The sequence below is a fragment of the Opisthocomus hoazin genome, chromosome 4 (genome assembly GCF_030867145.1).
Source record: "Opisthocomus hoazin isolate bOpiHoa1 chromosome 4, bOpiHoa1.hap1, whole genome shotgun sequence".
NCBI lineage: Eukaryota > Metazoa > Chordata > Aves > Opisthocomiformes > Opisthocomidae > Opisthocomus > Opisthocomus hoazin.
Window position 1 is genome coordinate 27,369,206 of NC_134417.1, and position 23,354 is coordinate 27,392,559.

General features: G+C 44.4%; 1 protein-coding gene and 1 long non-coding RNA gene across 2 annotated transcripts; one reads left to right on the forward strand and one right to left on the reverse strand.

Moving 5' to 3' along the window:
* Positions 1–2,011: 2,011 nt before the first annotated feature.
* On the reverse strand, positions 2,012–6,071 carry LOC142361139 (uncharacterized). The gene is made up of 3 exons (XR_012763687.1): positions 5,850–6,071; positions 5,411–5,498; positions 2,012–4,570 (listed from the first exon to the last, which is right to left on the reverse strand). It is a non-coding gene; the product is annotated as an uncharacterized LOC142361139 (long non-coding RNA).
* Positions 6,072–13,105: 7,034 nt separating this feature from the next.
* On the forward strand, positions 13,106–21,945 carry LOC104334435 (ovocalyxin-32). Its single transcript, XM_075418403.1, has 6 exons — positions 13,106–13,367; positions 18,527–18,589; positions 19,437–19,611; positions 20,243–20,379; positions 21,195–21,257; positions 21,351–21,945. The coding sequence occupies exons 1-6, from the start codon at positions 13,164–13,166 to the stop codon at positions 21,507–21,509; spliced, it is 801 nt and encodes a 266-aa protein (XP_075274518.1). The 5' UTR covers positions 13,106–13,163; the 3' UTR covers positions 21,510–21,945.
* Positions 21,946–23,354: the final 1,409 nt, after the last annotated feature.

Sequence of the window (23,354 nt, forward strand, 5' to 3'; positions counted from 1 at the left end):
CCGCAGCCTACTTCAGAAAAATGCAAAAATAGCCAACATCTTTTTCAATTCTATGTTTTCATTTAATTAGGCAGATTTACTGGAGAAACCTGAATTGTATCAGCAAGATTGTCCTCAGCAAGACTGTCCTAAACTCATGCTGCCTCATTACTTTGCTGGCAGATGGAAACACAGCAAAAATAACTGAAGGGAAAAAAATATAATATTCCTAACATGCCACAGAACAAGTGGAAAGCATTATATGCTAATATTCAAGAAGGATTATAAATATCTCAACAGGTCAGCCCATACTTTTGCTTTCATATCTAAAATTTTTTTCCCTTCTCAAGCTCTCTGATGACCCCGTGATTGAAAGCGAGCTTTTAGAAAAGGACGTTGTCACCCTAAATCCTAACAGCACAAACCTCATGAACGAAACAGAGAGGAATTGTGTTGGCAGATATAACTGTACAGTGTCTAACAAAGACTATAAACAGATCTAACTACCTGTAGACTTGACAATTAATATCTGTAGTATCCGATATATACATATATGTGTGTGTCTACAAGTGAGCACACACATAGGCAGCCAACACCAGTCACACAAACTGTGGACCAAGACCAGATGCTATATCATAAGTTAAGGTTTTTAGAACTTTTACCCTGACAAAACCATGGCTTTTCCTGTGATAAACCATAAACTTTAATCTCAGGAGAGTCACTCAGTGCGAGTGGGCTACATGACTTCCCTAGGTCCATTCCCGTCCCACTGTGTGCGATTTTTGGCGTTGATCTTCCACCATCTCATATTTACTTAATACAACAGCAGATTTCTGCTACCTTCTCTAGCTCTTTTAAAACTTTCTTTAATTTCAGTGATGTCACATCATGATACAGTCTTCTATTTTCAGGTACCTTCCTTATTTGTATAGGAAAATGGTCTTTACCACACTTACCGTGAGCAGTTAGGTAATTCCTGCCAAAGACATGTTTGAGTTAAGAGCAGGTGCTTGTGACTCCTTCACTGGGATTGCCAGGCATTTCCTCTTTGGATCAATAGGCTGCCTTCACAAGTGAAATACTGATATCCCAACCTCCTCCATCTTAAGTGTCTTTTTACAAAACAAGTTTTCTTGCCTAAACCCAATTTACTCTGCTCCTTCTCAAATGTCGCATTCACTACAGATATGCAAAGCTGCTTATTAGAAACCAGAAGGCTAAAAAAAAAATAATTAATTAAAAAGAAATGCCTGAGTCATTAACAGCTGCATAATGTCAGCAAAACAAGAATCTATTCCAGTAGATTTTGGTTCTCTCCATAATTGCAAGGTTGCGTACAGTAAAATATTTGTGTTTATTTTAATCAGAAGTTAGTGAGGGTGCCTAGTTTGTAACATCACTTGTGAAAACCAGCTACAGACATTTCCTTCTGCCATTGTATGCAGCACATTTCTTTGTGCCTTTTTATTCCTGATTCCTCAGTTACAGCAAAACACGTGCAGATTTGAGAACTTGCCCTGCCACTACAGCCAGGCCCCCGAGCAGTGCCAGTGTCCACAATGAGGCACTCGCACAACTGAGCCTTTTTTTTTTTTTTTAAAGAAGGTCACAATTCACCAATTTAATACTACAAAACCACGTAATTAGTCTGGGCTCCACCCAGAAGGCTGAAGGAAAGCTCTGCGTGAGTAATATGAGGTTAAATCTCTAGACTTCTGTACTGACAAATGTTCAGAGCGCAAAACGGGGATTGCATTTACGTCTGTGAGGAAACATGGGTTAAACGCACCATCCTCCCTGCTTTTGCTGCCTCCAGTGATGTATTCCTCAGCTGACTGGGTAAAATCCTCAGCTTCTATGAAAGTACTTTATTTTTCTCCATCTCTGCAGTTTGTGCATTATGGCAAAGTTACAACAGTTAAAATTACATGTTTAACCTTCTAAAGAAAGCCTCCAGAATGTGGCATAGTAGAATATACAGAAACCAGAGCAATAAAGAAACTTGCATTCAGCTTCTCAATTTAAATCATGGCTGTGCTACATCCGGTTACTTTGGAAAACACTTTAACTTGGGTCAGTACGAAAGTCTAGTTATTAAAATTGATCTATTATTGTATAGAAGCCAATGTACAGCAGCCTTCTTGAAGCTAATCTCCTGCTTTGCAAAAACGTGAGAGGAAAAATCCAAGTATACAATCAGCAATGCTTTTATTCAAAGTGAGCATGAACAGTATTTAACCAAACATTCATTAGAAATTAAACTGGAGAAATCTGCTGTGAAAAATTAGCCTGCCTCTGTCATAAGCAGCAACTTATGAATGCATTGAAAAAGTCTATCTTAGTCCTGTTACGATGAGATTTGCACTTAAAATGCTACCACTAGAATATGTGTGTTTTTAATATTGATAACAATTACCTTATTGAAGAGGCTTACGGAACCAGAGGCAGTGGTGGGGACAAGCCGTAGGTTTTGCCAGGGGAAGGAAAAGGACTTGGTGGCAATGGGAGGTCATCAGCATTTCCCATTATTGTGCTTTAAATACGCTCAGCATTCGCTCCCCTGCTATTGTTTTTCACATTCACCTTTGGAAGCAAGGTCAGCCAGGACTATTTAAAAAAAGTTAAAACAAAAGTCAGTATAGGTTTGAGCTATCTGCATGGAAAACTGCAATAATCATCATGTCTTACACAGAAAAAAAGTAAAAGTACTCCCTCTTTTTGCTTTACAGAGTAATTTTCCTTAAGTGTTCCAGATTTGTTTGGACAAGACCAGGAATGGAATACTACCCTCAGTTCAAAGCTCCATCAAAAGGAAAGGGTGGATGCAATCAGGGATTCAGGAAGGAAATCTTAACCACAATATTCACAGCAATGCTTCAATTATGTGTCACACCTCTGTAAATTTATATATATTTTTGCTTCACATCCATGTCGCAGGTCTGAAGCCCGGTCCTACCTAACAGAAGGTTATAGCATCAGGCTCGTAAACTGCCAGCAAATCATTTCATCTGAGATGTTGGTACAAATACTTCAGCACATCACAGTAACGCCTAATAACACTGACATCAGGAAGAATAAAATTCCACAACTGTGAATTCCTTTTTTCTTTTAAAAAAATTAGCAAACCCATCCTGAACATAGTTCTACATTGTAACCCAAACGCCACATCTCCTGCTAACGTCGATTCAGTACAGACAGTCTGACATTAAGAAGCAGCTCCCCCAGAAGAGGAAAACGGCGTAGAGTTTTGTTTGATGCATCACGTACATCTTCTGATCAGAACTTGCCCTGTCCCGGCCTTTCATTGCTAATGTGTTAGTGTCAGCAGGAGAACCAGAGACCTTCCAACAGAAAATGGCAAATTTGCTTCTGTAAAATACAAAATATGAATCTGGTTTCTGCCATAAATTGCATGTTTTTAAAGTCAGACCCAAATCCCTGACATTTCAGTTGATTTAGTGAAACAGCAGAATCCTTTCCCGGATCACCACTATACCCCCTGTCAGAAGAAGCTTAGCTAAGGAGTTAGGTGCATTTTGCTGGTGATGACAAACACAGTGCTAGAAAGGCCGGTCACCAGGTGAAAAATAACATGCTCTACAAATGGCAGGAGAAAGCTGTGACTGCTCAATACCAGTATGTCTCGTTCTAGATACCAAAAAAAAGAAAAAAAAGAATCAAACCCAAAAAACAGGTCTGTGGTTTGTGCTGGAGCTGGGCATAAACTTCTCCTGAGGTACACTAATATGCCAATCATTTCCAGGGAAACTGATATAATATCATATTACCCATCAGTAAAATAGCACTAAAAATCCATCAAATTCTTAGGTTTTGACCTACCAATCTGCTGATGTGTAAAATTAGAGACCAGGGTGTAGATTTAAAAAAAAAAAATAATCTGATAAAATATATTGCACATTTGAATATACCAAAGGCTGATTTCCCCAGACCAGAACAAGCATTTAGACTATATATGACATTAAACGTTTCCCATTTGCTCTATTTCTCATAGAAACTCGTAATATAAACCAAAATTGCCAAACATCAACACCTATTTCAACATTTTTGACCAAACGCATAAGCCCCGTTTTACAGCGGCGTGTAGTGAGAGGTGACCGCACACGTGGTCGGTTCACTCCCTGTTGCAGCGTGATGCAGCTGCGCAGCAGTCAGCTCGTGGCAGCGGAGGTTTGCCAGATTATACAAACTCACTTAAATCTAACAGCAAAGAAAGCTGAAGAACTTTCTCCTTGTAGTCTCCCCAACTGGAATTAATGCCACTGAAAATTACTGTTTAGTGCTCCTCTACTGTTCCTCACAAACTGTTTCTTCCTTGAGCTTTAAATGGTTGAAAGTCTTTCAGTGTTATTACGGGATCAAAGCCACCGCTGAGATCATAGCTTTCGGTTGTCACTTGGATTTTTTTCAGTATAAACAGTGTTTTGGTGACTTTAATGCTTGTGAAAAGTACCATGCTGGCCACGTTGCAGTCTGCACTTTGTGAGCGACGCTATTGCTCCATATTTTCTTTAATCCTTAGTCCTAACAGAGAGATTTTCGACTCCACCATCATCCTGGTGATTAAGCCCAGCTGTGCAATGTGGAGAAATAAACACAATAGCTCTTATACATATACGTAAGGAAACGAGTACATATTTGTCAGAACAGTATGACTAATCAAGAAAAAAGATCATCATCTCAGAAGTTCTGGGAACATACGGTGATGCAGAAAAGAACAAAGAAGGAATTATTCCTAATCAGAACCGAAAAAAAATGAGATTATCGTGAGATGGAGATAAGAAAACAATAAGAAAATGGTCACTGACCAATGAGAAAACAAAGAACTCATTAGTACATAAAGGAGATAATATACATATGAGTTACTTGAAGAACTGGAGACAATTGCTCTAATGATTTTATTCCAGATTCATCTAATGCTCAGGGTAAAAACACAGTTCCAGTTTATTTTCTAACTCAGATAAGCAGCATCTACAACAACCAAATATGACCCTCGCAATGAAAAAAGAAAAATCATAATATGGATTTTGATCTGTTCAGTGAGATGGCCTTAGAAGCTCCTGAAGAGTAACCTGCCTTTATTGCTATCAAGGTGGTCAATCTGCCTGAATCGTGCACAGATGATTCTTTTATTCCTTCCTCATTTGAGCCTATAACCGTATTGTGGCTCAACTTTTATCCCCTCTCAATTCAACAGATGTTTTTCAATTAAAGCAACAGAAGCAAAATCAGTAGGTAAAGTGAAAAATTTAGAAAAGCATACTCTGATTTTAAAATTTACTAAATATTTCTATCTCCAAAAAAGTAAGCACTTAAGTAACACCCCCAGCTCCTATAAACAGCAGCTTCCAAGGAAAGTAAATACTACCGAAAATTGTTTTGACTTCAAAAGAATGTTAATTAACAGCCATACCTGGCACCCTGAAAACCCAGTTAGCCACAGCAGCCCAATCAGGTCAGCAGACAATTCAGGACTCTGTCATCTGGTGTTAAAGGAAACCCTACAGAAGAGTCAAATTAGCAACCTGCAATGTGTCATTACACCATTTTGTAGGCGCGAGCTGAAAATTGGGTAATAGATCTACTGACATAATTACAGATTACAATATTTGAGTAAATCTTAAAAAAGGTAAGTACAAAATTCAGTAGGTGAAGATAAAATTCCACACGTAAATCAATCAACCTCTGAAATGTCTCCCTGCAAAAAAACTTCTTACCAGAAAGTTAACAACAAATTCTACCTATTTTCCAGCCTAAATGGCATCCCTAGCCAACTGAGGAAACCCTTCAATGAGGAATGCTTTTGTGTGTGTTCCATCTTTTGTCAGAAATTATTAAAAAAGAAAAATCACCTTTTAGGTCTGTCTGCCCAGAACAGTCTGTTCAGGGGTGACAGCGTAGGATTGTCCCCAGCTGTGCTTCTACTGGGGTTTTGCCCCTTTTGGCTTTCGATTGTAGGAGCTGGGGGTCTTACAGCTCAACATCCACAGCCCCTGGGGAGAGCAGACCCCTGGAGATAGTCGCTGCGAAGGAGAGGGAGAACAGCGGTCACAGAACAGAGGACAAATGGGAGGATACAGTGAGCAAGACATGGAAAATGTGTTTCCTCTCAATTGTTACTTCCGCTGGATCTTTTCAAACACGTCACCTTGCAAGAAAGACAGTTTGTGGTACAATGTTGTGGAATTTAGCGTAAGAATTCACTCATTTGTCCCCACCTTAGTTAAAACACCGACTGAGCTGTCATTCCTTTATTGCTCAAATATTTAATGCCTTGTTTAAACATTGTGCAACTAAACACTTCAAAAAAGTATTGTTCTGTTGCAATAGTTATTTAACAGTGACATACACTGAATATAAGACCAGTGTCAAAAAGTGCTAGTATTTCAAGGGGATTTTTACTGCTGTCAGGTATGAGCAAATGTTAGCCTCAAACAAATTAAAATAGCTTGTGTGGGGGGGTGAGGGGTCATGACTTCGCATCCATCCGGATCTGCCGGGAGGAATTTAACGTAAAGAGTGCTTTAGAGGCTTCATTTTAGACCCCATCTTTCGGGGATCTGGAACACTGTCCAAACATCTCTGGCGAGGGAGGACAGCTGTAAGAGCTGTGTGAAGGAGAGAAAGACTCTAACCAAACATCACAGCTCTGCCCAGCCTTTCGGCTGAGTTCCTCTGTGACAGCCATCAGTGGTACAAAATACTCAGATAGGTGTGTATACCTATCAGCATTTCATCTTTAAAGGGCTGCTTAAATTGCTATTTGTTTTTAAACAGGCCTGAGCATGTGTCCAAGATCCATTTGTTACAGTTTTACAAGGCAGAATTGTGATTTGAGTTGATTAATAGGTATTTATTGCTTGTGTTTATTCTTGGCTCTCTATGATTATATCTCACTGGGCATGTAAGGGATTTGTTTGCTTGGGCCAGCCTGTAAACTAAGATTTCTCTGTTCCACACCTGTTCATGATCAAAAGAAAATGATCCAAATAGGTTAGCAAACTGTTCTGCATCTCCTCTTAATGCTAGAGTAACAGTGATAGTCATCTGCAATGATTTACTCCCCTTTGCTAGAACACATGGCCTTTCACTTTGCTTGGGTTTAGGTAATTTCATATTTATTCTGATTTTCTAGCAAAATATCGTTTCTGATGCCATCACTTAGTTCTTAAATCTAGCCATCTGCTATAAGCCTGTCTCACCTCCCAAGCCCGCAACCCCCAAGCAAAGCCTGTCCTGAGAAATACCCTCCAAACTTTTCATCCTGACACGCTGAGCACTTTCCTTTTCTGCCAGACAGGCTGCCGTGGTGCTGGCTCCGCAACACGCGTGGCATCAGTCTTGTTCGCTTGATACAGGTCAAGAAACTAAAAATAGCTGTAAATGTGGTAAAGTTTAGCTCTGTAACTATTCCCTGAGGTAGATTACTTTAAATGTGGGCTTACTATGAAATACACCCTCAAGAAAACCCTGAAGAATCGGTGGTGCGTGCTGCATTAGTCGCGTGAAAGGGTTGGAGGTGTAGCCCAGTGACCCAGCGTTTCATGCTGAATTCCCTGGGTACGTACGATACCGCCGGTAGAGAGAGAGGATCCCATCCGCACGTGCCTTGTGTTACTGGAGTTGAAGCTAGCACGTTCATACTGCAGCTAACGCGTGGGGAAGTACAGTAAAAGAGGATCCTGTAAAAGCTCACGTGCTTGAGAATTTCTGCACTTCTCTGTTTCACTAGGTTCACAAAGGGTTTTTCTGCACTGAAATGTTTGACACTGCAAAAGGTATTGATTTGACACACTAAAGCTACAGCGGATTGAAAGGAATGCCACTTGCCTTCGAATGCCTTCGGGAAGGAGAGTACGATGGGAAATTAAAGGTGATCAAACATCACTTCTGAACTGGAGGAGCCCCCAAGCAACAAGACCAAGAGTCGTGATGGCTCGTTCACTGGAAAAGTGTGCCAGCGGCAGAGGAGCAGTTAAAAGAGAGCTCTGAAGCTTACTCGTGACTGTGTCAATTTTACAGGATGTTGGCCTGCATTTTAAAAGCAATGTAAAAATACACAAAGTCATGGAAACAGATAGCATCAATCGATTCGCAGGTTTTTGCCCAGAAGGGGTTACTAGACCTTCTTGACTGACAGAGATACCGCGGCCCCTTACACATCAGGTGTTACTCCTGTGCTGACCCAAATCACTTGCATTGAAGTGATGGCTTTCAAGTCCTTTCACTTTTCTTCATTTCCTGACTCTAACAATTCTGGTCAAAAACAATCCCGTAAGTTTAACGGGAGACCAAGTGAAGGCCTTGAAGGTAATTCATGTCACAGTGAGTGAGCTTCAACAACTCATCTTGTTTATTTTTCCGTTAGTTCCCTATGGAACCGTTACAGCTACACAGCAAGCCTCCCCATAGGCCAGTCGACCACGTATGATACACAGTTTTTTAGAAAATTTGTCTATTGTACACTCACCCAAATCATAAGAGACTTCATTTTGGCTTTAATGTAGCCTGCCCTTTTATAAAAATGCAACATATCATCCATTTTTCCCTGCAGGAAACACAGTCTGCGTTACATCACATGTATAAAATCCACTGGGAACACCCTGTTACCTGGGTGTGCAAGAATGGCATCTGTCGCTGCTGGCACTGAACACACATGTTTGTCTTTTTAAAAAAAAATCCTTCCCATAACCAAAAAGATTTAGAAGTTGTCAGATGCCTTCAAGATCAAATTTCCCTGAAAAAAACCAGCCACAATAAAAACAGCATACATATTTTTATGCCAGTGCTTAATCATAGGCAAGGCCAGCCCAGCAACGCATTAGAAGATCACCCATTCAAAGCTTGATTTATCCAGCAACAAATTTGGTGAACTAATTACACAGAAAATAAACTCTTGTGATTAATTATTGGGAATAAAATGAAGCCATAATTAATGACAGGAGGAAGCAAAAGCTATAAACAATTCACTTAAAGTCATGTAACAGAGCTTGTTTTTAACTACAGCAAGAGGCTGAAGATAGAACTGGAAAAGTTGCAAAACAAAATAAAGTGAAGTTTGTCCAAATTCATTGTATTATGTTACAGTCATCTGTTAGTGATTATGAGCCAGTGAGGTCTGTCATAAATGCTTACAAAGGATATAGAAATAGTCTTCAAATACAAAACAAATTAGGAATAACTGGCCTCTAAACAAGCATTTGATGTATGAAAAAAGATGGTAAGAAAATTTAAACCTCAATGTTTTTTAGACCAGCTGCCTGCAACAACCCTTTAGAATTTTCCATTTCTAAAGGGTCCAAGTCAGAAGTGACATAAGCGTGATGCAAACCACCGCACAATGTCAGCACTGGGAAAGTTGCCACAACATCCAGTTTGTTAAGGAAGAAGAGAGAAGGGGAGAGTGAGAGAGGCTTATTAACATGTAGATTACACCACCCCCGTCCTCTTTGAATCTGAACCAAGTTAACTGGGATGAGAGGTAAAAAGATATTGTTGAAGGACAAAACCCACAGGCACTGCATTCCAGCTGATGAGGATATGTGTGTCACTTCAAGTTAGGCCACTCACCGGTTCCTTCTGTTCAAATATTACATGCTGTAGAGCTAATTTTTTACTGTCACCAAAGTCTGAAGCAGATGAGCAGAGCCTAGCTCGAGGCTTGGCTGTGAGAGGACGCACGTTCAGCTTTGAAGGGATGCATAAGATCAGGGCTTAAAATAAATATATTTTCTAAATGTTGTGGAAGCAGCACATGCCTATGTTTGTACAGATTTAGGAACAACCCCCCAGAACTAACTTGGACCTGTTCAGCATTTAAGCTTTTATTTTCCCAAGTCAAAATGCTTCATAAATTCAGGGTCACGTTTGATCAACAGCAAATTATAGCAACACAATCTCTACAGCAATTTAGGAAATTGCCATGGAAATTCTTCCTTGTCTCTGCTTTGCGATACAGGCTCTCTGTCCTTGTCTTACTGACCCTCAGGTCTCGGTTACTCACAGCTTCTTTGCTGCACTCAGGAGGAAGGAAACAACCGTATCACTGACAGCAATGCTGACCGAGAACGCAGGAAAAGGAGGAGAGCTGAGGAGGGAAAAGGAAGGGCATGGAGAGCTATGGATGGGGTCAAAGCCTCACAGCTCAGACATCAGGGCTTTGCAGGCTATTTCAGCACAAGTGGCAAATTTAATAGATTTACCTCTTTTTAAGCTCTTACCTCTCATTTAAGCCTCAGAGCTCCCACAAAACCTAAGGCATCACAACCATGAGCATGTGCAGGGTGGTTTTAACCTCTTTCCTTGAGCAGGGACAGGTGCAGCACATGAGCATGCTAACGCCGTGAGCTGGAGAAGCTGGCCCCTCGCAGTCCTCACTTCCTCCCTCCCCACCCTGTAACGCATCCTGCACCAAAGCTTTTCTCACCAGAGCCCCGCTTCACCTCGCTGCTTGCCCTTCCACAGCCTGTGCTTTGTCCACTCCCGCGACGCCCTCAGTCGCTTGTCCTACCTCCAGAGCGCTGCCGCTGCGAGAAGCGGGGTGCGTGGAGCGAACTGGCAACATCAGAAAACCGCTGGCACTGCTCAGACCCTGCCAGCGCCAGCCGAGGAGATTCACGCTTCATGTTTCCTTTGAAAAGTGACATCGGAGCTGTCGTCGCAGCGAGGATAAATGAGGAAAGACTGGATCTTGGTTTCTTCCAGCTGCACAGAATTAGAGACAAACATGGCAAGTGCCCCAATACGGAAAAAATAAGCCTGCTCCCTCTGCAAAAATTTTGTAAGCGCTTGTCCCCCTAAAATATATGAAAAATGCCACTACCCTCTAATAAGCAGCTGTGTCGTTCCAGACATGATGTTAAGTAAAGCAGTGTGTTGTAAAACTAGAAGAGATGTGAAATTAATCTAAAGTTAGTCTTTCTATATGGGATATAACTCAGGTGCAGATGAGAAATTTGGCCCCTAAATTAGAAAAAAGAAACTTAATTTGCTGAAGTTATTGACAGTGTCAATTAAGCCTGAAGGCAAACCCTCCCAAACTGCATAGCTGCTCACTTTCTCTTGGAAGCTGAACTTACTGCAATTGAATTTACTAAAACTTTGCCATCTTCTAGTATGATTGGTGTCAGAGAACAAACTGGGGTTTTTTATTTTCCTAACACAAGTCCTGGAGGAAGCTACCACACAGGTTATACAGATGCTCTGAGGATGAAGACAGAAATCTAAGTAACATCGGGAAAAGGGATGGGAAAAGAACACGTTTGTATGTCTGTCTGGAACCAGTCGTAGTGTCTCACAGAAAAACAACCATTAGACTAGGGTAGGAGTTGAGGTGCTGCCAAAGGGTACTGGGCTAGATGCACTCGTGGCCTGACCCGATATGGCTGTCTTCGTCTGAACATTTTCACCCAAAACACGGCCCATTTCTCTTGAGGCGCTTCAGAATTTGTTACAAAGAATTTGTAACAGAGAATTTATTAACAAAAGGAGTAAAGGAAGCTGCAGAAGGGACAAAACAGAAACAAGATGGGGTTTCTGGGAAGGTGAGAAAAAAGGGAGGAACTACATTTGCATCTGCTACCCCAGCAGAAAGACAACAGCATAAAGAGCATACAAACTATTAGTTATTGAAAGTATTTCAGGAAGGGAAATCATCATCACCAACAAAGTCAGGGCAATTAAATTAGTTGGGTGGCATAGAAAATGGTGTAGTAAAGAACATTATCATGCCTTTATTGTAATAATTCTCTCCCTCACTTAGGAAAGCTTCAAAAATACTGAATTTCAAGTTCTATGAAAAAACATTACATTAATAAAGGCAACTTCACACTCCATCAGAGGCAGTTTATTGGGCTACAAGGATGATGAGGGGCCTGGAGCATCTCTCCTACGAGGAGAGGCTGAGGGAGCTGGGCTTGTTCAGACTGGAGAAGAGAAGGCTGAGAGGGGACCTTAGAAATGCCTCTAAATATCTGCAGGGTGGGTGTCAGGAGGACGGGGCCAAGCTCTTTCCAGTGGTGCCCAGCGACAGGACAAGGGGCAACAGGCACAAACTGAAGCCGAGGAAGTTCCAGCTGAACACGAGGAAGAACTTCTTCCCTCTGAGGGTGACGGAGCCCTGGCCCAGGCTGCCCAGGGAGGCTGTGGAGTCTCCTTCTCTGGAGATATTCCAGCCCCGCCTGGACAAGGTCCTCTACAGCCTGCTCTGGGTGACCCTGCTTGGGCAGGGGGTTGGGCTGGGTGACCCACAGAGGGCCCTGCCAACCCCCACCATTCTGTGAGTCTGTGATTCTGTGAGTCTTTAACCCGAGTTCTGATTTACTTCTTTGACACCCCAGCCCAGAAGCATAAACACAGATTCCCAGCTGCGCATACTAATACACGTCTGGGCGGATGGTAATAGAGTGGGTCATTAAAAAAAAAACAAACAGCATTTTTAACCCAGGAATTATTCTGGTCTTTTATGTGATACCACACTCGGTCTCTTGGAAGGAGACGCTTCCAGGAGCAGCAAGGCTGCAAGCCCACTTGTCTCCTAAAAAAAAACCCCCATCTCCAGCGAATCTGGCTGCCGAGCTGCTCTCTCCATTGATTTCCTTCACGCTACGAGAGATGCCACCATATCGGTGCCGAAAAACTCCGCTTAGTGAGATTTATTTCAGGGAGGAATGCTTCCTTCTGCCTCTTGTGCATGATTTTTGGAATACTTCAGCTGCGTCCCTCAGCAAGCCTGTTTAGCTTTGGGAAGCTGTCATAACGCTGAGGAGATAACTGGGGGGGAAGGGGGAGGTTTTCCACATAATTACCTGTATTTGGTCCGATACGCGTTATTATATTAGAACTGTATGTTTGTCTTGGAGAGAGTTTTACCTCACATGCGCACCTCACCTGGCTGAGGGGGCCGGGGGTTGTCTGAGGCCGGCTCCCCTCGGACAACCCGCGGCCCCCCTCAAGCCCCCGCAGCCGGGCCGAGGCGGGCGGGCGGGATGAGGGGAAGGGGAGTAGCCGAAGCGCCAAGCAGCTCCCCCGAGCGCTTTCCCGGCACTGACAGCGGGAGGGAGGGAGCGAGGGCGGGAGGCAGCGGGGCCCCCGCTATTAGTACCAGCCCTTCGCGGAGCCCGCCTCAGCGCGGAGCCCGCCTCGGTCACTCACCGCGTCTCGGCACCATGCGAAGGCTCAGCGCCGCGCCGCCCGCCGCCTTCCTCCTCGCCCTCTTCTTCCTCGGCGCGGCGGGAGCGGGGCGGGAGCTGCAGCCCGGCAGCCGGCTGGCGGCGGGGGCGGCGCGGGCTGCCCTGCACTACCTCAACTTCCAGGCGGGCTCGCCCGGGGCTCTGCGGGCGCTGGGGCAGGTCCGCAAGGCCACGCTGAAGGTACAGGGCGGGGGGGGAGGCTCGGGTTTTGAGGTGACGCTGGGGAAAGGACAGTGATTGTAATTATTATCACGGGAGTAGGACGGCGGGGCGGTGCGGAGCTGAGCCGCCCTGAGGTGAGCGCTTCCCGCCGCGCCGCTTCCCTCAGGGAGCTCTCCCTCAGGAGCCGGCGAGGCTCCACCTCATAAATTCATCAACTTAATCGCGATTTAAATACTCCCAAATCCAAGGCCAGCGTCTGTTGGCCAAGGTTACCCCGCATGCCCCGGCCTGGAGTGAAAAGCAGCACGGGGGATAGAGAAAACCGAGGCGTGCAGCAGGCACCTGATGGAAGAACGCGCTTCGATGAGGAAAGCTTCCCAGCAGAATCGCTTCTGGAGCGACCGTCTGCTTCGTGGGAGTGGGGACGGAGAGGGCTTTGCCTTGCTACCTTTGCAGACCGAGAGCTACAACTAAAAGCAATGCTGTCCCCATCAGAAAACATGGCTTTACTGTCCAAAAAGCAGGTCAAACTGAGGTGACAGGACGGGGCGGGAGTCCGCAGGGGCAGAGCTCTCGTGTGGTGGGGAGCTGGCCCGGGGTGCTTGAGGCAGTGCCAGGGGCATGTCTGGTGTCCTGCAAGCTCTGAGCCATGCAGCCCCGCGCTCCCTTCAGCCACAGGTTTTTTTACAGCTCACTCGGTTTCTGAAAGTAAGAGAACAGGCAAAAACTTTTGGGGAGCGTTGGTTCGAGGCTGTAGACCCTGGAAGGAAAGCATCACCTTCCTGGAGAGCGAAGGAGGGTCTAAGCTATCGCAGCGGATGGGGTTTAAAACCTCTTGTCTAGTCTCTCTCTCCAGGCTAGTGCTGGGCAGCTCGCCTAAGCCACGGCTGGTTGTCTTGGATTCCCAGTCTGAAGTGCCAAACGCAGCACTGGATTCCACCACATCCTTTTCATGGCTCCTGCATCTGAAAAGGAGATCTTACAGTATTTGTCCTTCAGCATCTGCATGGCTCGTTCAGTCCAGGCCCTCACTCCTAAAATTGAGAATAAGATGGTGTAGTGTAAAATCTTCCCTTTCAAGAAAGAAGTTCCAAGCCAAAAGTGCTTAGGATGTACCGCTGCGGTCCTTACAACATTGTGCTTGACCCTCAGTCTTTCACATATATCCCAGCTGACAGTGGTTCCAAAACAATTTGAAGCCTGTTTAAGTTGCACACGATATTTAGCAGACCAGAATAATTTCCAATTAAATTTGTCAAAACATGAACTACTGCATCATGATTCAGAATTTGTGTATTACTTTGTGTGAGGCAAGGCTGAAAGACAGCGTTTGTCGTGCTACCTGTTCGGGGATGCAGACATGATGTCCTGCTGTAGATTTATCTGAGACCGCACCCTTTAGGTAACGCTGTTCTAATCATCATTCCCAAATGCGCCACTAACCACAGAGTTTAACAGGTGCTGAGCATGGGCGGGCTAGTGCGACCTTGCATTCTTCCAGTGTAATTGCTGCAGACACCTATGGCAGGTATTTACCGTGGTATCTGATACTTCTCTCGAAACCTACAAGTGCTCTTCTGCATTTATTGGGTAGTGTGCCTACGTATATATTTATATATACAAATGCTCCTGCCTCTTTTCAGGACAGCACCGTGGCCCCTGGGAGCAGGGTGTGCTGTTGGAAGAACTGGTCAGGTGAAGAGGCATTTCAGAAGTAAGGGGCTGGTGCAGGTCCTCTTTCCAATCCCAGTGTAACTGAGTATTCGCGAGGTAGTTTTGGTTCTGTGGAGGGAAAGGGATTTTTTTTCCACCATGTGTCAGCCACCTGCCTTTTAATATAGGAAAGAAAAAACTGGTTCACTAAAGAGCAGTGAAATGCTTCATTATTTCCTCACAGTACTGATCCTGTAGGAGCTTGCTGTAACCCCCTTTCTGCAGTTTATTTCCCCTCTTTCTTTGCACACTCTGTGAAAACAAGAGGAGAAATGTACTAGACATGGTCACTTCCTTCTTTCTTGTCCTCCACTGTAAAAAAATGAGAAGAATTTCCTGGAAGGAATGCGCTATATTATGTGAATGCAAGAGACAGAAATGTTGGGGTTTGGGGGCTTTTGGTTGGTTGGTTGGTTGGTTTTTGTTCTTTTAAGTTTTTTAAGAAGGTTAATTTTCTAATGGTTAGTATATTACTGGATCTATTAAAAACAGGATAATTTTATCATGGAATTTAATCATGAGCACTGTATTTTAAAACGTAACATCATTAGCCCACTAGCCAATGAAACTGTGGGAATCAGAAACAGGATCAGAGACAGTCACCAGTACGGTAACGCTGTTAGATGTAAAGGATTTTTCAAGTTCAGGTAAAATGTGCGTTTTCTCTCAGTGCTTTTCTCTCCTAGCAACAAACAGTAGAGATACACCAAACACAGAACAATTCCTACCTTGCCATTGGCTGCACTTTTCTTTTTGTTGCTCCTTCTCATTGATGTGGGGTTTTTCATAACTTGAGTATCTTCTAGGAAACAGCAGCATGCATCTCATGGGGTTGTTGACAGCTGCACTTTAAAATATATTTTTGAGAAGAAAAGCATTAGTGTGTGCCAACTGAAGTTCCTAGAATTCAAGAGAGAACCTTTCAGAACACTGCAGTAGCGATCTCCCATACCAAGCTGTTCTGCAAAGCGTAACTGAGCAAGTAGGCAGGTGAACCAGGAGGTGAAGTGTAAAGGTAAACTAGGTAATCTCTTGGCTAAACGGCAACGTTTGCTTAAACTGGACTACAAAACGCAATGTTACAGGTGAAGATTCCTCTTCACAAGCTCATCTTGAAACAAAAGTGTAATATCAGGACTATGGTCCTAATATTAGAAGTCAATTAAAAGGTGTCTACTTCTTTCCAGTAGTCAGGACCCCACGTTAGGGTGGGGAAGGTAAAATCAGTGGCAGGGTAGGTAAATTGTCGAGAGAAAGCTAGATACAGAGAGGCAGAGAAAACAGCCACCGCTGCTGGCTTTGCCCTGCTGCCTGGGGCAGCCCAAGAGCTCGCCTGCCCGCTTGCAGATCAGACACCTCCAGCAGCTCCAGCAGCCACAGCCCACCCAAACTGGCTTGCGGGGACCATGGCAGGGCTGCGAGGTGGGAATCCCCCGAGGCAAGACCCCCGACAGACCCGTCTCTCGCTCCTCTCTCGGCAGTGCTGGCTTCTCCCTGCTCAGTGATTGGGTCAGCCCTCTGATCCAGTGACCGAAAACTGGTCCCAGGGAAGAAGCACTGGTGGGGAGACGCCGAGGAGAAGAGATGGAAGCCTGTGGCAAGGGGTGAAGGGGGATCACCCCTTTCCATGCCAGTGGGGAGTTAGAGCAGTGGAAATCAATTGTGAAACTGCCTCCTTCGGGACCTGGAATGAGCTGCTCTTAAATTGCTATTCTGGCCTTTACAGTACGAAAAGTCTGTCATGAAAGCTGCATTAATTTTGAGCCCGGAAATAAAACAATCCCGTGACCCAGATATTCAGTGGAAAAATGAATTACTCACTTGTTTTCTTCTCTTTGGGACACTTTTTGCTTTGGCTGCTTTCAGCCAGCTGTTGTTGCATGACATTAAATATTCCTGAGCTCTTATTTAACTCGCACTGTGTGATGGTTTACAGCGATGCATTTTGGGATGGCAGTGGAAAGTAACAGTGGAAACAAAAGTGATGTTTTTCTCTGAAACCAGAAATACTTTTCTAGCAGTTAAAACTATTTCATGCCAAATGTACCTTTTCCCTCTCCCTGGTAAGATCAAAGAAGCCCTCTGGTATGCATACCTGGATTGAATATGTGTTTTAACTGGGTAGCACCACTGCAAAGCTTTCTAGGTGAGTAGTACTGCTATGGTGGAGCTGTTGCAAACGAGGAGAAACTATCTACTTCAAAACCCACATAAGCACAGAATTCTGTATTCTTTTTAAAGTGAGTATTTACCAAGTCATTACTCGTGCAGCTTTTCTGTAGCCTTCTATTTAGAAGAATCAGAGACTGAATGATTAGTTTATAAACCAAGTCCCAATTGATCCTGTTTTCTTCGTTAGCACTCGATATAAAAAAAATGCAATGAAGCTGCTGAGAGATTTTGTCGGAACCTGATTACTGTTCTCAAAGTTATCACAGCTATAAAAATGATCTTTTCTTTAGCAGAGAGAACAGGTGACACCAATGCAAGAACAAATAATATTGGAAGACAGTTGAACATACTTTAAATGACTGAACGTGCTGGACAAAAGATCCGGCTTAACTAGAAAAAAAGCTTCCATTACAGGCTCTAAACCCCCCGATGCTGTAACTGGGAGCGTGCAGTCATGTTCGCAAAGTTTCATTCCCAGGGCAAAGCCTTCAGCCCAGCACCTGCCTTTAGTACATACAGAGTTATACGCTGCAGAGAAGAGGACAAAATTGGTTTAGCGGCTTGCTCTGCTTTTGTGAAATCCCCTCTTGCCGCTTCACAGTGAGGCTATTTTGATGTTTTGTGCTACAAGAGGTGCTACTGGCTGCTTCCCGTCAGCACGGAGGGTGCCTTCATTTTTCCTTAATAAGCAGAATCTCGGATAGTTGACTGAGCCACTTAATGACTGGCATTTTCAGAGCAAAACAGAGCAGAATCCAGTGCTGACATGCTGTGTGGCGAAATTAGTCTCTTTCCAGTCACAGTAGGAAAAAATCTGGAAGGGTTAGCATCCCTAAGATTAAATTAGCCTGAGTAATTCCTGTTTAGCTGTGCATCAGTCAGCGAGATTTGATTCATTTATATATTGAAGGGCACTCTGACAGCCTGGGCGAAAAACACCTCCCCGGAAGCTGAATGCTGATTTGTAATTTTATTATTTACAAAGTTACTCTGTATCAATCTGTCCTGTGAAGGACTTTGAGCTGCATTTTCCCTCTTGTGTGTCTCTGGGAGGAAAGGCTTTAAAACATCCCCTAATATAAAGGTTATTTATTGTTATTGTTGTCAAGACCCTTTGTGTTTGGTGCTCGGCTCTCCTCGACGCGTCTCACCTGACCATTTCCTGATGCTGCAGGGCCGCGAGGTAGCCGCAGTGCCCTCATCTCGCTCCGCAGTGCTCACACCAACACCTCAGCAGGCTGCAGTGGGCAAGGCCATAGCTGCACTGACAGCCACACCCTTCTCTCTTCCAGAGCATCCCAGGCTCCGGTCACAAGTACTACCTGCACTTCACTACCGAGGACTACAAAAGCGGGGTGAGTTTATGGCCCTCCGCGTTTCTTCTGACAGCGTGCGTTAAATGAACTTCAGCATCCTCAAAACAGGGTATATTTATGTGGAAAGACTTACCTTTATGCTTCCACCTGCCTGTCCCGCACGGGGCATGCTTTGCCCTTGGCATTGCCCGAGTATCGCAGCTGGTCAGGGTCGGAGTGCCGTAGCTCTGCTTCGCTTGGTGCCTGAAGGGATTGTCTCTAAGTCACAGCAGGCAACCAAGCGCCTGAGTGAAGCTTTGCCGTGGTCCAAACTTGGTGCGACAGTGTGGTCCTCATTGTCCGACTAGCTCCTGCTGTGTCCACACACCAAAAGGAGAATAAAGAGCTGACAGTTGTGTGTTCTCTTTAATTATAACCCCCACTTTGTTCTGTCAGTTGTCATTAGCAATTTTACTGTAAGCATCTGCTTCTCCATTACACACACATTTTATGACATTCAAATTATTTCAGAATATGAAGCACTAGATTATTTTTGTTTCAAGGCTGAAGTATCATACAATGAAATTTCCTGTTATCAATTATTTCTTGAAAACTCTCAAACATATTTACAAGATGACTTAGTGCATTTCTGCTCCATTTTAATTAGAAACTTCTGTTAAATCCCTTTAGCCTTGTGGTTTTGATGTATTTACTTGTCTGGAAAAAAAATTATATCCATCTAAAGACTTTCTTGACCCTGTACAGCTTCATACAAAGCATCTCACAAAGACACATACATACTCCACATGTATACTTCACATGTTAGTACCAAGAGCTTTTTTAAGAATGCGTTGCTGGTAAATAACATCTTGATTAAAGGTAACAGTTTTAATTTCAACCTTTACAGGAAAATGCCGGGAGCTGCCTCGCTACAGTGTTGTATCCGAGGACGAAGTCTCCGCCTGTTGTCAATATCAAGTGCATGCATACCAAAGACCAGAAGCAAATCCAAGAAGAGGACAACAGACTTTACCAAAAACTTAGGCACCAGACCAAACCAATAATTGGAAACAATATTCCAGGTATGCTCCTCCAGATAATCAGTCGTATGTTGTTTTATCTTAGAGTCTAGGCACTTTTAAGAACACAAGCATTTTAAAAAGGAGGCACGGATGTTTACAGTAGCACCCTAAAACCATAGAGCTAACTATCAAAACAATTCCATCTTGCCAGCGATTCTTGGGCAGAAAAAAGCAACAGTGGTAGCCAATGCAATGTTGTGAAGGCGTTTTGGGGTTAAAAGCAAGCCTATGTGATTTTATGTTCTAGTAAACGTCCCCAGGTAGTACCAACTGCCTTAGCCCACACGCCTTCCCCAGCTGCAGGTGGAAGTTCACACAGGATGACTAACAGAATTTTTCCATCCCTGAAACAGCACCCCAGTCCCTCTCCTCCTGCCGGCTCGGTACTGACCCCCGTTATCACGGGCACAGGGTTTGTCCCCTCTCTGCGGGGACGCTGTGAATTGCGTCTCTCGGTGACTTCAGTTCTGTCACTCTTTCACCCTCTGTGACCGCAGGTTTAGCATCATTCTCCCCCCTGTTCAAGACCAGAATGCATCTGAGAGAAGATGCAAAAGCGTTCTGTGGTTTGTCATTTTTCTGCTGAACAGGCAGAATGAATCACTTACGTTGCTCTCTCTCTCCCCTGCAGACAGCTATGGCAATATTGAGCCTGCCCTGGAGCCTGTCTGGGCCTTGGCTGTTGCTGGCAGCAGTTACATCATGTGGGAGAAGTCAACAGAGACCGTGGGTTACTTCATGGCCCAAGTCAGGTCTGCGAGACAGTGGGTAAGCAAAGAGAAAATTACATGTCTGCATTACAGAAGCTAACGGAGTCTACCAAGCAGCAAGGAACAGAACAACCATCAACACAGCTCGCACGCTCTACAATGGGTGTGATTCTGCCTTTTGGCATCCCAGTGGCTTCTCTGTACAAGTATCTCCACCTCTGGACAAGTATTTTGTCCAGGTTTTGGTGGAATAATCTTACTCATTTGGAGAAAAATTGGCTTTCCTTGCTTGCATGAATGGATCTGTTGGCTTCTGCAGGTTTAATGGGGAGATTTGAACATCTGGTCCTCCATGCCATGTGGCTCCTCGTGCTCTTTGCCCTCCTAGCCAAGCTCCAAGGTAGCACCATCCTAGCGTCCGCCGCACGTGCTCTGGGGATCGTACCTCACACCTGTGCTTATAGAACAGGAGTGCCCAGAGCTTTGCTTCTCTCGATCATCTCTGGTTGATACACAGCGCTTGGTTTTCACTCCCAAGTTACTCAGAATGAGATTTCTCTGAAGGAGAGATAAATAGTCAGGTAAGATTCTCAAATTTATTTGAGGGTTAACTCCATTAATCAGCGTCCGAGCCAGCCTGGTTTCATCTCAGAGAACAGACTGCGGTTAGCGCCTTCAGAGTTTTCATGCAGGAAGGGCTCCCAACTCCCCATCTCTCCACCTGGCTCCAGCCAGCCGCCACAGCTGTTTCAAGCCCTGCTCATCCCGCTCCCTCAGCAAGCTAAACGTCGCTAAGTACATCAGAGCAGATTCTAAAGTTCAGCAATATAACTTGTGTTCTTGATCATTTTTTTCTCTTTGATACACGTCCAGATAAGGAAAGATGATTTCATCGAGTTTGACTACACTGTCCTACTCCATGAAACTCCAACACAGGTAAGAAAGAATACGCGTGTAATACCTCCCTTTACCAACACAGAACCAGTATGAAGATCACAAAAGATGTGTCTTTTTAAATCTGTTCTCCAGGAAATTATTTCATGTCACATGCGCCTCACTTGGCTTTCTGGTCACCCTCTGAAAGTGAAACACTTCTGTGCGTCGGAGAATCAGGGGCTCGAAGATGGCTCTGGGATGGAGTCTGGATCTGCTGCTGGGATCTTACACGAAAGGGGAGCAAATTTTTAAGAGAGACTGTCAGCTTTCTGTATATGTATTAAATGAGAAAATCCTTGTGTTAGTAGACCTGGAGCTGCGATAGTCTTCCTGCGCAAGTCACACAACAGTGAACTGGGGAGCTTTCACTGGTCTGTTTTGGTCCAGAATTAATTCCTGTCGTTTCTTCAGCTGCAAGACTCATGTTCTAGAGCTCCACCTAAAGACTCTGCTACTACATATACCCACAGATACATACACCCGTTGATTTTATGTCACTAACCTACTGTTACTTAGAGTAACACAGTTCATAAACAAAGTTAATATATTTTGATAAAAATCTTGAGAAAAGTATTAATCTGTCACTAAGAAATATTTGTCTACTAATTTTTTTTACTACTTTTTGGGATAGATACATTCTGATTTTTAACTTGCATCTCCAATAAAACAAATACCATCACGCAGCGTCGAGGCTGGGTTTTCTTTCACGCTGCTGCTCTGTGACCCCAACTTTCCGCCTTCTCCCAGTGTCCGGCCTCTAAAAGGATGTGGGCGAGCGCAGGCAGCGCAGCCTCTGCCTGCAGGGCCCCTCAGAAGCAGGAAACCAGCACCCGCGCAGCCCAGGGCCCGCTGACGCACCACTGTTCGCTGCGGCGTGAGAGTACACAAAAACAAGTTTCTTCGCTCGTATTTGTGAAGGCAGCTCAGAAAATGTCGGTATAAAGAAAAAGACGTTTTTGTTGCCTCCCCACATCTGTCACCAGTCCAGGACACTACGAGGCAGGGTTTGTCAGATGGAAATGGAGGATGTCTCAGGCAATTTGCAGCTCTCGCCATTCCCTCAAACGAAAACAGAACTGCGCAGGCAGGCAGGCGCTGGACAGACGGATTTCCACACTGGGGCTGGGCGGGGGAACAGCCCGCTGCCAGAATACCCCATCACGCAGTGCTGAGATGAACGATGGCCATCTCTTGTACCCATCCCAAAGACGACAAAGTCCTCTGTACGAGCACGTTTCTGTCCTTCCACCCCAAATTCTCCACCTGGGCTGACGGCAGACCCACTGTCCTCCCTTTGTTCTCCGAGATTGTGCCAAACACCACGAGCCCAACAGGATTTTTTTCCCCATTAGCAAGGGTTCTGCCAGGTTAAATTAACTCCTTAGCGGTTACACATTTCTTAGGAACACAGGCGACGGCCTCTGCCTGCTGGGACGGTTCCGTTCTTTACAGCTTGTGCCATATCACGCTGCCGTTGATCTGTAATCGGCAGCAATGATTATGGGATTTCCCATGAAAGCTTTGATGGGGGATCTGTTAACCCCTGACTCAGGCGTACACGAGCGTGTTAGAGTCTCACACACTTCTGCCAAATGAAGCTTTTTATCCCAGCACGTAAAAGGCATTACAATACATTCAGTGATGCAGCATTTCACATGCTCCTGGTGTGTTGTGCTGGTAAAACATTTCTCACCACCAAAAGCAAGAAACCAGAGCTTATAATGGCAACACTTCTTTAAGATACTGGTGATGAAAATATTTTCTAGAATTAAAACAAGAAAACAGTACGGATTTTGCACTTTGGGGCTCTGCTACAGCAATGCACTTAACCACAAGCTTGATTTCCTTACCTTGCTTTTGCCACTGCTCTCCAGACCTGGAGCAGCGGATTGGGCACTTCCAACTTGCCAGATCGGCATAACTTTGACTACTAACACGCAACACAAACTCACGTCAGTGAAGAAACTGCACAGTAACTTCTGGACATGCAGCAAACCTGCTGGAATTCAAAGGCAAAATTTCCGCCAGCTTCTTTAGGGCCAAGATTTCAGTCAGCGGATCAGAACCTAAAATCACACGGCTTTTACTCCAGCAGAA

Excerpts from the sequence above, each read along its gene's own strand:
- LOC104334435 (XM_075418403.1), top strand. The coding sequence starts at position 13,164 with ATGCGAAGGCTCAGCGCCGCGCCGCCCGCCGCCTTCCTCCTCGCCCTC. Across the intron at positions 13,368-18,526 it reads TCCGCAAGGCCACGCTGAAG|AGCATCCCAGGCTCCGGTCA; the intron begins GTACAGGGCGGG and ends TCTCTCTTCCAG. Across the intron at positions 19,612-20,242 it reads AATTGGAAACAATATTCCAG|ACAGCTATGGCAATATTGAG; the intron begins GTATGCTCCTCC and ends TCTCCCCTGCAG.